Below are 19,042 nucleotides of genomic sequence, written 5' to 3'. Positions count from 1 at the left end.
AGGGAAATGCAAATCAAAACCACAATGAGATACTACCTCATACCCATTAGGATGGTTACTATAAAAAAAGAAAACCAACAACCCAGCAACATAGAAACTAACAAGTGTTGGTTACAACGTGGAGAAATTAGAATGCTTATGTACTTATACCTTTCTACCCAAAAGAACTGAAAGCAGGATATCAGCATAGTTGTACACCCATGTTCATAGCAGCATTATTCACAATAGCCAAAAGTTGTAAGCAACCCAGTGTCCATCAATGGATAAATGGATAAATGAAGTGTGGCATATACATACGATGGAAAATTATTAAGCTTCAGAAAGGAAGAAAATTCTGACACATCCTACATGAGGACAAACCTTTAGGACATTATTCCAAGTGAAATAGCCCAGTCATGAAAGACAAATACTGTATGACTCTACTTATATGAGGTACCTAGAGTAATCAAATTCATAGACAAAAAAACTATAATGGTGGTTGCCAGGGGCTGAGAGAAGTGGAGAGTTTTTCTTTTATGGCTATAGAGTTTCAGTTTTGCAAGATGAAAGAGTTCTGGAGACTGGTTGTACAACAATGTGGATGCACTAACAAACTGTACACTTAAAAATGGTTATGAGGGTAAATTTTACATACATTTTACCACAATTAAAGAAACCAAAAAAAAAAAAAAAAACCCTCTTGAGTTCTGAAACACATTTGTTCCCAAGGTGTTGAAAAAGGAACTGTGCTCCTGTAGCTTAGTCCTCAACTCTAAGCTAAGTAAGAAGGCAAATGAAGATGTGAATGGAATGATAAGCAGTGAAAGGGGCACATGGATTTGAGGTCCTGGTGGGATTACAGCATTCATGGAGTAACTTGGAAAGTACCAGAGGTCTTCAGAGACTTGGGAGCTTAACCATTTAATTTGGAAAAGACAGTCCAGGTTATGACCATGAGAGTAGAGAGAGGGTGCAGTTATTGGAGCAAAAACAACCCCTAAATAATGGGACTGAGAATCTAGAATTCATGGATACAGAAATATTCAAAACTTGGAGAGAACCACAAGCTACTTCTCCGTCCTCATCTCCTATTTCTCCCAGTGAAATGTAGCAATAAGGAAAGGGAACGATATTTACCATCCCAACTAGGACCAATATAATTGTGTTGCGGGAGAAAAAGCTTGAGAGGCCTGCAGGGGAAGTTCTCAGGAGAAAACTAGATTTCAGTTACAATGAAGGTAAAGGTAACATTTGGAGGAGAATGACCCCAAGATAGGTGATCAGAAAGAAAGAAAGAGTCCAGAGAATGGAGAATCCACCCATTTTAAAACCAAAGTCTTCGGGAGATGGTAGTAGTATATTAATTATCTCTGTAAACCCTTACTGTACATGCCACATGCAAAGCATTGCACTAGAAAAGATTTAGTGAACTGAAATTACTTTACTCTGGCTGTATTGTAGCATGTGTGTAAGGAACTTTGCATTAGAGAGATTTAAAGTCCTTGTTATTTTCACTTCTGCTGTCTGTGCTCTATGAGGCTGGTACTAAGGAAATTAAAACAAAACAAAACAAAACAAAACACAGATACTCCATTGGAAGTGGGTGAGATATACAAATAGTCTACCCTGGCATGTTTTCTCATCTTTGACATCAAGACATTGATTTTGTTTTTTCAATATTTTGAGATCTTTTAGTAGAGTTTATGTCTTTTTTGCTTGGCTATACAAGGGTAGAGCTGGGGTCCTTTCTATTTTTACTATTATGCCTCAACTACTAATGCTGGCATTGGGGAGGATACTTATGGGCCTGATAAACATCCCTGGTCTCCAGAAACTCCTTAATTACAAAGGGCACTTTCATTTGTCATTGGGCAGGCACTGCATATCACAAGATATCAAGAGCCCACAAGGGAAAGTCAGATGACCTGAGGAATTGGTGTCTTTTTACTTTCCACCTGCCTAAGGACAAACTGAGCTTATGCCAAGGTCACTTCTATTTCTGCAGATAATAATTCCACTGATGATTATGGGATGTTTTGGTTATGGTAATGGGGAGGAGCTAAATTTGGAGGAATTTAGAAAATGTTACGATGTAGAGAGGAATTTTTAATTTATACAAACATTTTTTCAAACTTCCCTCCTTTAATCAAGATTTAAGATTTATTCATTTATTCAATAAACATTTATTTAATGCCTGCTATGTGCCAGGCACTGTTCTAGTTGCTGGGATAATAGCAGTGAACAATATAGACAAAACACCCTGCTCCCATGGAATTTATATTCTAGTGGAGGGAGAATAAGAACAAACATAGCAAAATATGATGTTACACAGTGATAATTCTGAGAGGGAAGATGTAGCAGGGAAGGGAGACAGAAGGTGTTGTGATGGGGCTTGCAATTTTAAATAGTGTGATTGCAAATGTACAGAATAGTCAGGGAAGGACCCTCCGAAAAGATGACATCTGAGCAAAAGACCCGAAGAAGGTGAGGGCAAGGAGCCACATGGTTATCGGAGTTCCAGGATGTTCTAGGCAGAAGGAGCAGAACGGTGGGTCCATGGCTAGGAGTTTCTGAGGAATAGCACAGAGCCCAGTGTGTCCAGAATGATGTAAAGAAGACAGTAGTAGGAGATGATGTGAGAGAAAAAATAGTGGGGCCAGACCACAGAGCCTAATAGGCAAGACGCTGGTTTTACAGTGTGAGATGGGATGCCAAGAAAGGGTTTCAAGGGGCGCCTGGGTGGCGCAGTCGGTTGAGCGTCCGACTTCAGCCAGGTCACGATCTCGCGGTCCGGGAGTTCGAGCCCCGCGTCAGGCTCTGGGCTGATGGCTCAGAGCCTGGAGCCTGTTTCCGATTCTGTGTCTCCCTCTCTCTCTGCCCCTCCCCCGTTCATGCTCTGTCTCTCTCTGTCCCAAAAATAAATAAATGTTGAAAAAAAAAATTTAAAAAAAAAAAAAAAAAAGAAAGGGTTTCAAGTAAAGGAGCAACTTAAAAGGAGTTACATTTATAGGATTATGTTGGTTGCTAGACTGAGAATAGACTGTAAATGTTGAATCCCCTACTTCCAGATGTCAGAAGAAATCATGACGTTAATAAAGTTTAATAAGCATCTGTGACCATAAGCCAGACTGGTCTCTGTCTTTTTGTCTTAATATTTAGGACCTCAGACAAGTCCTAAGAGAAGGCTCAGGAAGTCTTATCTTCTCACTGTAGAATGAATACATATTTGTTGAGTGAATAAACAAAAAGCATTGACTGAGAATGGAAAAAAAAAAGAACAGAAACAACAGCTAATAATTACTTGGTTAAGAAATTCTGAGCATGCTGAGTAAATACTACCTATAGTGCGTACAGCCTAAATTTTGTACTGGAGAAATATAATGGTTTAGCAAAATAACTACCTGTGTGGTGACATTTCTTTCCTTTTGCTTTTTAGTATGCTTTTCTGCTTCGATATCTGCAATATACAAAATATTTTTATAAAATTAAAAATATTTTCTTTTAAAAAATATCAATAAATAATTCTTTTCTTAGAAAAGTTTATTTATTTTGAGAGAGAGGGAGAGAGTGTGTATGAGTGGGAAGGGCAGAGAGAGAAGGAGAGAGAGCCCCAACACAGGGCTCGATCTCATGAACTGTGAGATCATGACCTGAGCTGAAACCAAGAGTCAGATGCTTAACCAACTGAACCACCCAGGTGCCCCTAAAATTTCACTAAATAATTTCTTACTGAAAAAGTTTCTAGATAACTTTTAGAACTCTAAGAATAATAGTGGAAAATAATTTAAATTTAAAGTTACCAGCATTGTGGTACAAAACAATTCCTTCACTGATAATTTTTAAAGATATAACTTTCCACCAGAGACAATCTAAATACTTTAATCGACATCCTGAAATTGAGTTAATATAAAAGAGTTAGACAAATAATAGACTAATCACAAAGCAGAAAACTTTCTGAGCTAGAACTTAATTAAAATGTGTCCATGTAAGTAAATGTCATCTATTAATAAAGAATATTAAAACATAGAAGGAATACAATCTTTTATATACTTACATATGCATTCATATGTCAGAGAGATACTAAATATTAATATAGTTGAATGATATAAATATCTGAGAAATGTAGCCTAGTATGATTATATCAGGCTTTGAAATCTGAGAAAATAATTTTCACAAGCATTTTTAACAAATCTTTTTTATAAAGAATAGAATATATATACACCATATAGAATACATATATAGTCCTTGGTATATTTCATTTTTGCTTATACTTGAAGTTTCTGAACTTACCGCTTCAGAAAAATAAGTCTTTGAAAACCTGATATAACAGGGTATCACATAATGTCCTGTCTACTACATTAGTAAGACTGATAATTTTCAATTACTAAAACAATTATTTGATGCATTGTAAAAATGACCCTACATATTTCTTGAAGTATGTGATACATTCACTTTATAGACTGAAGAATTTGACTCAAGACAAATATGGATAGTTGGAATTTTATTTTTCCAAAAATTGTGAGCTTGTACTTTTTAGAGCAGATTATGAATGTTCTAATGTTACCTCTGACATTGTATTTATTAATTTGATATGTTTTATTCTTTCTCTCACTGATGAACTTTAGTATTTGATCTCAAAAATCTGTCTTTTCTGTTTGTAAGACAGACCTTGTAGAAACTGATTCCAGGTTGTTCAATATTTAGTCCTCTGTCAAACTGGAGAAACAATTGGAAAATTCTCAATAAATATTCAACAACTTCATGGTGAAACATATGGAAAATTTTTAAAGAAATATATTTCATCAAATTATATACATTAGATACATTAGGATTGCTCTTCAGGTTCAGGGTGTAAAGTAAATTATGCCAGAATAAGAATGTTATTATAAATTAAACTTCCTTTATCCCAATGTTGCCAAGTGATCATTTTGGGGCCATGGATACTCATTATCGGGCAACATAGCATCATGGTCCACCATATGGGCTTTGAGTTGAACAGGCCTGTATGCCAGTCCTGATTTTGAATCAATTTAAGTAATTTGTTATGGTAATCTAATAAGATAATCTATGTAAAGCATTTAGCATATACTTAATACATATTCAGTACATATACATATATATATTCAGTCACATATATAATTATGACTATTATAAAAAGACCTACTTCCTTAAAGGATTGAAGATGCCTTCAAAATAATAATATACGTGAATTAGTACTTTAAAAGGATCACAGAAAATAAAACATTAATAGAGACTTAATATGTTATCAGAATTTATTAATGCTGTGCCTGTAATGTGACTTTTCTCTCAATTAAGGTATTTTCTTCAATACAAATTACTTATGGGGTGCCTGGGTGGCTCAGTCAGTTGAGTGTCCGACTTTGGCTCAGGTCATGATCTTACAGCTCGTGAGTCTGAGTCCCGCGTCGGGCCCTGTGCTAACAGCTCAGAGCCTGGAGCCTGCTTCGGATTCTGTGTCTCCCTCTCTCTCTGCCCCTAACCCACTTGCATTCTGTCTCTGTCTCTCTAAAAAATAAATAAACATTAAAAACATTTAATAAAAAACCACAAATTACTTAGCCTAACTATATTTGTGTATTAGACATCAGACAACGTGACTGATATTATAGCTACAGTAAATATGGAACAATTTTTAATCTCCATTATCATGACTAGAAAAAGTAAACTGGGAAAAGCAATGTGATTTGATCTATTCCCATTGTTATATTCCCCAAGGTACACAGAATAAAATTAGAGTTAGGATGCACAGAATATACAGACATAGAACAAGAAGTACAAAGTGTCATGTGTATTAGAGCAAGAGGAGAAAATTATGGATATTAAGTGGAATAACGTTTGTATTATACACTGGACCAGAAAATCAAGCTGTCACTGGTCACATATTAACATGAAAATTACAGGGCTAAAAGCAATTATCAAAGGTAGGATAAGTATAGATAAAAATGTGGATAAAAGAATTAGTGAGATGGGAGGAGGTGTAAGAATCTAACTGAAGGAACAAACTATTTAATAGCTTAAAAGATAAAAAGAATATAAAGGTAGCTGGTCATTATTTCCAGCATAAGATGCACAACAACAACAAAAATATGTTTCTTTTCTAAATTTCAGGCTTTTAGGTTTTCACCTAAAAAAAACAAAGTTTTGATGGGCTACTGGGGAACAAATGCTGCTACAAACAATATCTTCCACAAAACTTTCTAGCAGGTTTTTACATATCAATTGGGGAACATTGGTGATTGCTGGAGACCTGTCCCACTGTTTCATCACTTCCCTCTATCTGAATACTGACATCGGAGGGCAGAACCAGGAGCCCACAGGGTGTTGCCAAGAGCCAAGGAAAATAATAGAGAGTAGTCCAGGGCCTTCATCAAGGAACACTGCCTACCCCTGGGGCAGAGAAACCTGCCAACATGCGCACCTGGCTGGATTTCCAAATTGCCATGGACCAGTGGCTGTTGTACATATCTCATTCCCCCATCCTTTTTTTTTAAATGTTTATTTATTTTTGAGAGACAGAGACAGAGTATGAGCAAGGGAGGGGCAGAGAGAGAGAGAGAGAGAGAGAGAGAGAGAGAGAGAGAGAATCTAAAGCAGGCTCCAGGCTCTGAGCTGTCAACACTGAGCCCAAGGGGGGCTCAAACTTGTGAACTCTGAGATCATAACCTGAGCCGAAGTCGGACGCTTAACCAACAGCCACCCAGGTGCCCCTCATTCCCCCTTTAATTTCTATTTTTACTATTTTTTAAAGTTTTATTTATTTAAGTAATCTCTGCATCCAACATGGGGCTCAAACTCATAACCCTGAGATCAAGATTGCATGCTTCTCCAACTGAGCCAGCCAGGCACCCCTCATTCCCCTTTTTTAGACAGCAGTGTCTAGTGTAGCATAGTTTTGGCATAGTTGCAGCACAGAGAATTATGAGAAACAATAAATCATTGTTACTTCAAACCACTAAGTTTTGGGTTGTTATGCAGCAGTTGATGACTGAAAGCTGTCTGTTTCTTCAGCCTACTAGGACTCCTTGCATAGAATTCTCAATTCTCAAAAGCTACATTAGACCAATAAATAATGCCCAAATAAATAATATATAATATACTCATAGTGTTGAGAAAAGGATTAGAAGAAAATAATATCCAGGGATATTTATTGTCTTGATGAAAATTCTTTTCAGATCCACTTTCTCATGAAAGGCTTGATATACATTAACTCCTGGTTTTATCATTTATTTCCCCAGCATGGCCAATGTCCTTTCTTTCCAAGACATAGTTTATCTTCCTTTTAATGGACACTGATTAACGTGACTAAGATCCTGAAAAAAAAAAAAAAAAAGAAAGAAAGAAAAGAAAAAGAAACCACCACCACAACAACCAAAAAACTCCCCAAAACACACAAAAAAACACCTCTGTACTCTATGAGGGAATCTGCCTGGGAAGTTATAGGCAAATAAAATGTTTGCTGGTTTGTGCAGACAACATTGGACAACATTAGTTCCAACAAATGGAACTAAACAGAAGTATTTTATTGATTCTACTGTCCTAGTTCTCTAAAATGGTGCTTTATGCCTTAGCTTCTTTGACCATTACATGTAATAATAGTATAAAAAATACTAACTATTGGTTCTTTTCTGACCTATCTTTCAGACTCTGTGTCGTACACTGGCTTCTGTGACTTTAAACTATCGTGGATATCCTTTTTCCTTTCAAACCCCTATTTTAGATATCCTCTTTGGTTTTATATCTGCTAATGATTGCGTATTTCTCAATGCCAGTCCTCACCTCTTCTCTTTGGCATGACCTAAGAGTTGAGCTGGGTTAGCAAGGACTTTGGAGTGGACAGATGCAGAGTGCAGAAGGTCAGGAACTACAAAAGGATAATACACTGATTCCAGAACAGGCAGCCACTTAAGAAGTAAAAGCCTGGGAATTAAACTGTAATGACTGGAAAGCAGAATAACACAAGTCATAGGAAAATCCACAGAAGGAATCCAGGACGGCAGAGGTGAGACAAGTGATAAGGGACAAACCTGGCAACAAGGATGGTTCCAAAACCTGGGACTAGTAACATGGGAGCAGGTGAAACCAGGGATAGCAGTGCGTAGATGTGTCTAAGTCACCAGAAATGGGTACACAACTGGGGAGACGTAGGAGTAAGAAGAGTGAGGGTTTGTACCTACAAACATCCAGAGAAAATTTCTGTCAAAGGGATTTCTGTAGGGGTGAGTTTTCAGTTTCCTGTGGAAAGCCTAGCATAAATCAGACCCTCATCATTTCATGACTACATTCTTACAACAGCCTCCTAACAGATTTAATCATGATTGCTCTAATTTTAATCCAATTTACATCTACCCTCAGAATAATTTTCCTTGAGTACTGTTTCCAGCAAGGCACACATCTGCTTAAAAACCCACAAGTCCCTGTAGCTTACTGTATAAACACTAACTCCCTATGTTGACTTCCAGTTTCCTCTAGTCAGATTTAACTCCACATTTACAAGTATTTTTTAAATACAAATAATCTGTTTCACTAGCTCCTGACTACTATTTGAAAGTTTTCTGCTTCACTTTCTGTAAATTTAACAATTCCTATTGAATGGACTAAAAGTTATCTATTAAAAATTCAAAAATACCAGATATAATTTTAGGTCATTTATTATTTTTGGTTTGTGAGATAGTTTTGGACATCATCAACACTGATGTTCAGAAATAACATTTCATTATCTCCTTACTTAGCCATGTGACCTTGGATAAGTTATTTAACTGCTCTGAGCTTCAGTACTGTACCTATCTCTGGAGTAGATATGAAGACAGAGTAGAATTATTATTATTATTTTTTTAAGTGTCCCAATTTATTTACTTATTTAATATAATTTATTGTCAAATTGGTTTCCATACAACACCCAGTGCTCATCCCAATAAGCGCCCTCCTCAATGCCAATCACCCACTTTCCTCTCTCCCCCATCCCCCATCAACCCTCAGTTTGTTCAAGACAGAGAACTAAAGTGTAGTGTTTGGTGTTTATTAAATACATGGTGGCTGAATAATAAATGTCAGTTCCTCTCTCTTCTCCAAAGGCCTACCTTTTTTTAAATACATACATACAAACATATATATGTGTATATATATATACATATATATATATTTATATAATTTATTCTCAAATTAGTTAACATACAGTGTGTAAAGTGTGCTCTTGGTTTTGGGGGTAGATTCCTATGGTTCATTACTTACATATAACACCCAGTGCTCATCACGACAAGTGCCCTCCTCATGCCCATCCCATTTTCCCCTCCCCCCCACCTCCCCATCAATCCTCAGTTTGTTCTCTGTATTTAAGAGTCTCTTATGGTTTGCCTCCCTCCCTCTCTGTAACTATTTTTCCCCCTTCCCTTCCCCCATGGTGTTCTGTTAAGTTTCTCAAGACGCACATAAGAGTGAAACATATGATATCTCTCTTTCTCTGACTTATTTTACTTAGCATAATACCTTCCAGTTCCATCCACATTGCTGCAAATGGCATGATTTCATTCTTTCTCATTGCCAAGTAGTATTCCATTGTATATAAAAACCACATCTTCTTTATCCATTCGTCGGTTGATGGACATTCAGGCTCTTTCTATAATTTGGCTATTGTTGAAAGTGCTGCTATAAACATTGGGGTACAAGTGCCCCTATGAATCAGCACTCCTGTATCCTTTGGCTAAATTCCTAGTAGTGCTATTGGGTCATAGGGTAGTTCTATTTTTAATTTTTTGAGGAATCTCCACACTGTTTTCCAGAGTGGCTGCACCAGTTTGCATTCCCACCAATAGTGCAAGAGGGTTTCCATTTCTCCACATCCTCGCCAGCATCTGTTGTTTCTTGGGTTGTTAATTTTATCCAAAGGCCTACCTTTTAAAAGCAAATGTTATCAACATCTGTGAGAAAATCACTTCCCTTACTGAAATAAAATTAAGAAACTATATAGGGTAAACACTGGGAGAAGAATCTCCTACTGGATTTTACCTTCTCTTTGGCTTTTTCTCATGTAGCCACTGCAAACACCTTTCCCTTCAAACTCCTTTCCTGTGGTTACTCTTACCACATCTAAAACACATTGGAATTTTCAAAATAGAGTTAATAATCCCAAGGAAGAACAAAAAAAATGTAAAAGGCATGGACAGAGTCCAGTATACATTGGCAGATCTCTGGTTCCATAATACCTCAACTGAATTCTCCCTGATTCTATCTCACTCCTTTTTCTAGAAGAATTTCTGGCATTCCCAGAAGAGCCACTCTAACTTATACTTCCACACATGGCATATCAGGATATGAATCTTTCCTCAACCTAACCAACACTTATTTTTGCAAATGTATTGGGATAAACTGATATTTCATTGTTAATTTCCATTTACAGATTACCAGCAAGATCACATTTAGGGGCCTTTGTATTTTCCTCTCCAAGGAACAGACTGTTAGATATTTTCCCCATCTTTCTATTAAGCTTTTTAAGAAAATATCTTTAGGAGTCTTAAAATATATTCTGGATATTATTTGATTGGTGTTTATGTTATAGATATATTTTTAAGTCTGTTAGTAGCCTTTTAACTATTTATGGTATCCTTTGCAGCACAGTTGTTTTAAATTCAAATGCAGTCAAAACTATCAATCTTTTCTTCACCTATAACCTTTGTGTAACGTGTGTGTATGTGTGCATGCACGCGTGTCTTGTTCAAGGCCTTACTAATCATTTGAATGTACATTTTCCTTCATTCCCTTCAGCCATTTTTATAGTTTTCCTATTCCTGTTTTTGTTTCTGATCAATCTGGAATCAGTTTTTTTTGACTGGCATGAAGTGGAACCTGGCTTTTACTAATGAATAGACAATTTGACAATAACATTCATTACAGTCCATCTTTTTTTTTTTTTTTAATTTTTTTTTTCTCAACGTTTATTTATTTTTGGGACAGAGAGAGACAGAGCATGAACGGGGGAGGAGCAGAGAGAGAGGGAGGCACAGAATCGGAAACAGGCTCCAGGCTCTGAGCCATCAGCCCAGAGCCTGACGCGGGGCTCGAACTTACGGACCACGAGATCGTGACCTGGCTGAAGTCGGACGCTTAACCGACTGCGCCACCCAGGCGCCCCTTACAGTCCATCTTTTATCCATTGTACTGAGAAACCTTTTGGTAAGAATTTCTCATTTGTACATTGTTTCATTTTTAAACTCTCTGCTCTATTTTCTTGATGTATTTGCCTATTATTCTGGTAATACACTATTTACTGTAGTTTATAATTGCATACTTCACTATTTGGTTGAGCAAGAACTTCTCTGTGCAGATACAAGTGCACATATGCACACATACTCTTGTTCCTCTTTTAAAAACTTGTCTTGGGAATTTTAGTATATAATTCCTCATTTCCTCTCTAGATGAATATTAGAATAAGGTTGTCAGATTCATTTAAAAAATGTATTGATATTTTCACTGGGATTGCACTGGACTTACCTGTTAATTTACAAAGACCTGGCATATTTATAATACTGAGATTCATTCAGGTGTATAGACTTGATTTATTCAGTTTTCTGTTTAATGCTCTTCAGCAAATTTTCATTTTTATTACTCATATATGCCTTGTCTAATTTTTATTAAATTTATTCCCAGCTATTTTTAAACTTCTGTCACTCTTGTGAAAGGGACTTCCCCCCCCCACCAAGTTTTAATTTAAATTCCAGTTAGTTAGCATACAGTGTAATATTAGTTTGAGGTGTAGAATTTAGTTATTCATCGCTTACACACAACACCCAGTGCTCATCACAAGTGCCCTCTTTAATAGCCATCACCCATTTATCCATCCCACCACCTACCTCCCCTCCAGTAACCCTCAGTTTGTTCTCTATAGTTGAGAGTTTGTTTACTGTTTTGAGTCTTTGCCCCCCTGCCCTGCCCCATGTTCATCTATTTTGTTTTTTAAATTCCACATGTGTGAAATCATATGGTATTTTCTTTCTCTGTCTGACTTATTTCTCTTAGCATAATACTCCCTAGATCCATCCACATTGTTGCAAATAGCAAGAGTTCATTATTTTTTATGGCTGAGGAATATTCCATATACACACACACATGCACACACACACGTATATGTATATACAACTTCTTTATCCATTCATCAGCTGGCAGGCATTTGGGCTCTTTCCATAATTTGGCTATTGTTGATAATGCTGCTATAAACATTGGGTGCATGTATACCTTTGAATCAGTATTTTAATCCCTTGGGTAAATACCTAGTAATGCAATTTCTGGCAATTTCTGGATGGTAGGGTAGTTCTATTTTTAACTTATTGAGGAACCTCCATACTGTTTTCCAGAGTGGCTACACCAGTTTGCATTTCAACCAACGGTGTAAGAGGGTTTGCCTTGTGAAAGAGATTTTTAAAAATGAATTTGATTGTTATATTTTTTAAAATTAAAATGAACATTTACTAAGCTGTATCATGTCTGAAAGGTTTCTTTGGTTACCATTGATTTTTAGCGTTCCTCTTAAATTCATGCTTTATTTTCCTGGAGCACATCTTCTAGTCAATATTTCAGCTAGGATTTGTGGGTGATAAATTTTCTGAATCCATTCATGTATAAAGATGTCTTATTTTGCCATTACACTTTACAGTTTGTCAGGTTATGTAATTCTAGATGCAAAATCATTTTACCTCAGTACTTAGAAAATATTTCTCCAGTATCTTTTTGTACCCAATGTTACTAATGAATTTGAAGTCAACATGCTGCTTTTCACCTTGTAAATAATGTATTTTTTCTCTTTAGAATCTTTACAGGGGCGCCTGGGTGGCTCAGTCGGTTAAGCGTCTGACTTCAGCTCAGGTCACGATCTCGCGGTCCGTGAGTTCGAGCCCCGCGTAGGGCTCTGGGCTGATGGCTCAGAGCCTGAAGCCTGCTTCTGATTCTGTGTCTCCCTCTCTCTCTGCCCCTCCCCCGTTCATGCTCTGTCTCTCTCTGTCTCAAAAATAAAAACGTTAAAAAAAATTAAAAACAAAAGAAGCTTTACAATGTTCTGATTATCCATAAAGTACTAAACATTTACCATTATTTTCTAGGAGTGGGTCTTGTCTCAATCTTCCTCCTTGGCACTCAGTGGAACTTAATCTAAAAACTCTAGAAAAGGTCTTTTTAAGATCCGGGGAGTTTTATTTAATTTCTTTATTTCTTCCTCTTAGTTCTTCTATTTTCTCTTTTTGGAGATCCCATTATGTGAATTTGTAACTTTTAGATGGATCCTCAATGTTCTTGAACCTTTATTTCATACACATCATCTCTTTTGTCCATTTTCATTGTGTTTATAAAAGAATTTCTCAGTTTCATTTTTGAGCTTCTGGGTTGCTATTCAGCTCTGTCAATTTTGGCATTCAGCCTTGAGGTTTTTATTTTTATTATCATATATTTCAATACCAAAATAGCTCATCTTTTTTCTTTCATTAAGGCATGTTCTTCTTTCATGGATACAATATCATCTCTAAATTTCATGATAATCATTTTAATGTTCTGAAGACTGCAACGATTTCCTCTACTTGTTCTGTTTCCTCAGGTATTATAGTGTGTGTGTGTAGGCTGATGCTTTTATGTGGTTACTTTTCCTCATGTTGGACTTGGATTTTCCCTCTTAACCTGTCTCTGAATGCTATAACAATCACCTCAGCCTGCCACCAGTTACCTTATGGGTGTTGGAGGAGATGCTATCAGGATGCATCAGACAGGACCTAGTCATCTGGGAATAGGTGCTCCCTCAGTATCATTAGCCATTTGCAGCAGACATTACATCACTGCCAAAATGCCACCCCAAACCTCATGCTTTGTCTCCTTGTGTACTGAATTTATTTTTACTATATACTGAAAACTTTATCTCAGTGGATTGAGACCTAAAATGAAGTTGCTTTCCAATGGAGAGAACATGAATTTGATTTTGCCAGGTGCCTAGGGCAGTACAAGCACAGGACAATCTTAGATTGAGTTCTAGGCTCAGGGTGCCTGGGATTACCCAAGCTGTAAATCTCCAATGGAGCTGGTCTGTGACCATAACTTCTCAGGAATGTATTTTTTTCCCTCTTACTTTACTCTGTGTTTTGCTAAGTGTTAAGTTTCTGCAGACCCCTGGACTTGGGAGGGGTGGGTTTACTTCTGGTCTGCCCTTATCACAAGAGTACAGTACTTTATGGTCCTTGGTGGATGTTGAAAAGGTCTCCTATTAGACTCCTCACCTTGGAAAGATCCTGAGAGTCAGATTCTGTTCTCCTTGCTTTGTGAGGCCACAAAAACCAAAGGCCACATTTGCCTGGCTCAGGATAACAGCGGCTTTGATGTTCAGGTACAGGACTGCGACCAAGGTGAGGCAAGTCCCGGCCCTGCTGAGGTGCTCTTTGTGCTTACTTCTCTTGATTCTAGCAATTCCTTAGATTTTTATCTGGTAGTTCTTTACCATCTTCTCAACTCTGATGCATTTAAGAAGCTTGTATATTTTATGCACAATTTTTTTTTTTTTTTCAGTGGGATGGTTGGACCAAATAGCCTGGTCATCTAGCCTTTCATTACTAGAAATGAAAATTCTGCTGTCTCCTTTGCATATGGAGGTGGTGGTCATGAGGAGGGTAGGAGTCAGACTGCTAGGCTGCAGCTGCTATTGTTTCCAACCAACAATCCTCTCTTTTTGCCCCAAGGATCCTTTCCTTTTTCCTGAACCCACTTGTATGTCATTTCTAACCATATTCTCTTTTGTACATTTTTGGGTAAAAGTTTCTACTTTTAATCCATTCTATCTTTTATTTTGTCTTTTAGGTTATTCATAATTTCTTTTTCATTAAGGGCATTCCTACTTGTTTTCCAGAGACTATGAATTGTTTTCGAAGACTATGTTCTATCAGGGAAGCTTCAGGGTATACACTTTTTCCAAAGTGAGAATATTCTCTTCAAGTCCAGCACTGTAATCTTGGTGCTACCTCTGTGAGGCAGACTTACAGAAGTCTTAAGAAACCGGTTTTTCTTGTCTAGTCTATCTCATTGGTTGATGAACTACAGAAATAAAATTTGATGGCTACAGTAAATAAATTTCAGATGCCAGTAAAATATAAAATCAATGAAAAATGATTAAATGCCACTGTTAGAGTTTATATAATCATCATACTGCCAGAACAACTGGTTGAAAAGCAAGTAACTCAATCAGTCACCTAGCTGTTTGTTCTATACAGCAGCAAACGTATGTATACTACATTTTAAAATGTTTGAATGATGAATTGAATATTTTATTTTTCATCTGGCTGCTTGGCAATATGTCGAAACAGCCTGAGGTAAGTAAATATGATTATGAGGCAAAAACTCAGAGCAGTCCACTTTGGAGAATACAGACTTAGAAATAACAAACAGGTGATACAGAGTAAAAACAAGAGAAAACATGATTCCTACTGTACAACTCCTGTTTTAGTAAACTCTGTATTGCAGGGTTTTGAAAATCTGTAAATCTCGAATAGTAGACATAAAAATATCTGCATGACCTACTCCACAGGTTTTGGGAATGTGTTATAAAAATTTTAAAGTGTTACAAGTGCTAATTTAAAAAATTGTTGAGAACCTGATGAGGAAGTTAAAAACTAACTCAATTATGAGACTGTGATGCATGAGAAAGGTGCATGTGCTATGAGGAAGGGCTTGGGAAAGTTTTTTTTTTTTTTTAAGGGGGGAGGAAGTAGAACTTGAAATGGACCTTAAAAGACGAGTAGGATGTTATGCTGTAGATTTCTGGTGGTGATGGGAAGAAAATGGAATGACAGTCCATTCCTGCAGTCAGGCCAGCTTTGTGAACCATTCAACTGCAGAAAAGATTGAGAAAGACATCAAAGTGAGAGAGTTAGGTGGTATACTGAGTAGCTACTAGTTTAAATTAGTGAAATTAGTTGAAATAAAATATGTGTGTAGCAGAGACAAAAAAGAAAGGAAGTCAGGATCTAATTGCATAGGATTTTGACTGCTAGACAAGACACTGGGATTTTATTTGGCATAAAGTAGGTGCTTGAAAATTATGACCAAGTCTGGGGTTTAGGAATATTATTTCTGGAAGTACTGTATTGTAAATAAGAGGAGAGTTAGAAGTGCAGTCATGTAGGGGCACCTGGGTGCTCAGTCAGTTAAGTGTCCAACTTTGGCTCAGGTCATAATCTCACAGTTTGTGAGTTCGAGTCCCACATCAGGCTCTGTGCTGACAGCTCTGAGCCTGGAGCCTGCTTTGGATTCTGTGTCTCCCTCTCTCTCTGCTCCTGTCCTGCTCACATGCTGTCTCTCCCTCTCAAAAATAAATACTTATTTAAAAAATATAAAAAAAAAAGAAGTGCAGTCATGTAGATAAAAGATACTAAAATGAGACCCTAAATTGAGACATGAAAATGCGTAGATGGGAGAAGCACTATGGAGTTGACAGGATTTGTTTAAGGAATAAAGGAATTTATGATGGTAAAGGATTAGAAGATTCTGGCTCCAGATGTGGCTTTGCAGAATGCCCCTGAGGAATCAATTTGACTACTCTGGGCCTCAGTCCTATCATCTATACAAAACATTAAATTAGATGATACTTAGTGCATTATAACTGTATGACTATACAATTTTCAGGTTTTGTTCTTGAGAACTAGGGGAGCAGGGAGGGATGTTGATGCCATTAATAAGAGAAGAAATACAGAAGAGGAGCTAAATTTGAGGTTGAATTTAAGGTGTTTGCAGGCCATATACTACTGGTGATATCATCATGCTGCTGATGTGCACATCTAGAGATAGGCAGGAAGGTCTAGGATGCAAATACATATGTAAAAGAAGCTGGGACTTGGGAAGGAGTAGCAGAGACATAGAATATGAGAGCCAATTTCTGAACTTTGGGCATAACATTTAAAGGGAGGGTTGAGAAAGATAAGCCAGTGAGACAGTTTAAGATTCTACATAGGTAGAGGGGGAAAAGAAGATGGAGAAAAGTGTCAAGTGTTGTATAGAGGTTAAGAAACAAGAGTAGTGAGAGGCCACTAGATTTGTAATCAGTGGGCTATTGCTATTCTTTGAGAGGGCAGTCTTAATGGATGGGAAGTAGATCTTAGGATCAATCAAGAGCAGGTAGAGGGCTATCACTGGCAGAGAGAATTCTTGGGGCAGGTATGTGACAAGAGAGACACATGAGCCCTTGTACACAGAAAATGGAATAGAATTGGGAAGAGTGTCAGAAGGAGGCAGTTCCTCTAAGCAGCCTGAGTAACCTGAAATAAAGCTGATGCAGGGACATTAATGGGTTCAGCTATGAGGTGGGGGGGGGGGGGGGGGAGGGTCTGTTCATCCAGCTCTTCTCAGGCTGAGGGCTGCCCTCCTCCCATTGAGTGCTGTCCTATTGAATTGTTCCAAAGAGTAGTAGTCATTGTAGAAGTAGTAGTAATATTGTAGATTGTAGAAACCTTTCAGATAAACCTAGGTTATGAAGAAAGAGCCTTATATTTTTCAAGACAATTCACAAAAGAGAAATCAGCTTCCTTACTGATTTATAACATAACGCAGTAATCAAATTTCTCTATAATAGTGAGCAATCCCATCATGACACATGTGCTCTTTCCTGCTTCTCTTCAAGGAAAGATGCTCTAGATACTTGCAATGTATTTGTTCCCTGTTTAGAAGTATAATGTAAAAGAACTGAAAGGAAGCAAAGGTAACTCAGAACTCCTAAATTCTACAAGTTATTTAAAACAGCACTGGTAATAGCAAGCCCATTAAAAAAATTTTTTTTTAATGTTTATTTATTTTTGAGAGATATCACTTCTCGGCCTTTTGGCTAAGATCAAGTGTATTTAATTTTGAGAGAGAGACAGAGCATGAGCAGGGGAGGGACAGAGAGAGAGAGGGAGACACAGAATCTAAAGCAAGCTCCAGGCTCTAAGCTGTCAACACAGAGCCCAACACAGGGCTTGAATTCATGGACAATGAGATCATGACCTGAGCCTAAGTCGGATGCTTAACTGATTGAGCCACCCAGGCAAGCCGCTTTATGTAACAGTAAGATATAGTCTGCTTGTACTGCTTAGGCTCAGTATCCTCTGCAACACGTCCAGGACTTGGCCTTAGTGTGGCCCTGACAGGGACCTAGATATGATTGCTAGACAATTGCTTTCTGAATTCTGATTAGTTTCAGATTGATGAGCTACTTGCCTTTTTCAACTGGGATAGAATTGCTACATGGGTGTCAGGGAATGCTATAAACTTTCTATTTCATTTTGTTTTATATCATATATTTTTTAAACTGTAGAACTTGTATGATAGTGAAGAATTACTGCTAGAAGGAGATAGACAAATTAGGAAAACCTTGGATCCTAGATAATTTAGAGCCAGAAGTTCTGGCAGTGTCTTTTCTCTGCCTCAGTTATATACCTTACACTACCTTAAATCAGAAGCTGGTTTGGAAGTATGGAAAGAGAAAATACTGTTGATTTTACTTCCATTTTCTAAGCCACACTTTGGAATAAACTATGCATTTTTTTTCCAGCAGAATGAACTACTTTTTTCTAAGGATTTACCAAAAGGGAAAAAAATGTCAGAAACTCTTTTAGAACTTTCCCTAGGTCAATGCAGAGTCAGGAACAATCACATAGTTATGGCAGCTTCCCTCTCTCAATAATTTTACATAGGGGAAGTGAAAGTATATTGAGCATCAAGTGAAAAAATGTATAAAAAACAATACGCAAGTTTGCAAGGTATATGTGAGTGAAAAAAAGGCAGCCCTGTCTGTTTTGCCTGGAGATCTAGGGTTATAAAGGCTGGAAAAGAAAAAAACAGAGTGGGGTAAAACCTGATTTTGGGTACGAACCACAGGTCTTATAGCGTGGCTTGTAAAGTAACTGTCTTGTCCCCTAACTACTTCCCTGGGTCTCTGTAGACCTGCAATCAATAAATTATCTCTTAAAGACTCAAGTCTGACCTTGCAAAGTGCCATAATACAGAAAGAACTCTGTAATTATCATCACTGTCTCTACTTTCTCTCTTCCTATTC

General features: G+C 37.3%; 1 protein-coding gene across 5 annotated transcripts in view; it reads right to left on the bottom strand.

Moving 5' to 3' along the window:
• SEL1L2 (SEL1L2 adaptor subunit of SYVN1 ubiquitin ligase) overlaps window positions 1-19,042 on the bottom strand; it is a 123,356-nt gene that overhangs the window by 95,130 nt on the left and 9,184 nt on the right. For 4 of the 5 annotated variants that reach the window (XM_086701654.1, XM_086701649.1, XM_086701651.1 and 1 more), the window contains exon 2: window positions 3,381-3,436. The exons of the other annotated variant lie outside the window; for it this stretch is intronic. Coding sequence is in view for 3 of the 4 variants with exons in the window: in XM_086701649.1 (XP_086557775.1) it covers window positions 3,381-3,436 (56 nt within the window). In the remaining variant the exon portion in view is untranslated. The remainder of the gene's footprint in view (window positions 1-3,380; window positions 3,437-19,042) is intronic. 5 annotated transcript variants of the gene reach the window in all.

The sequence above is a fragment of the Puma concolor genome, chromosome A3, assembly GCF_028749965.1.
Source record: "Puma concolor isolate L17-30 chromosome A3, mPumCon1.1.hap2, whole genome shotgun sequence".
Classification (NCBI taxonomy): domain Eukaryota; kingdom Metazoa; phylum Chordata; class Mammalia; order Carnivora; family Felidae; genus Puma; species Puma concolor.
Note: the sequence above shows the minus strand (reverse complement) of the source record. Positions and strands in the feature narration are given on the sequence as shown.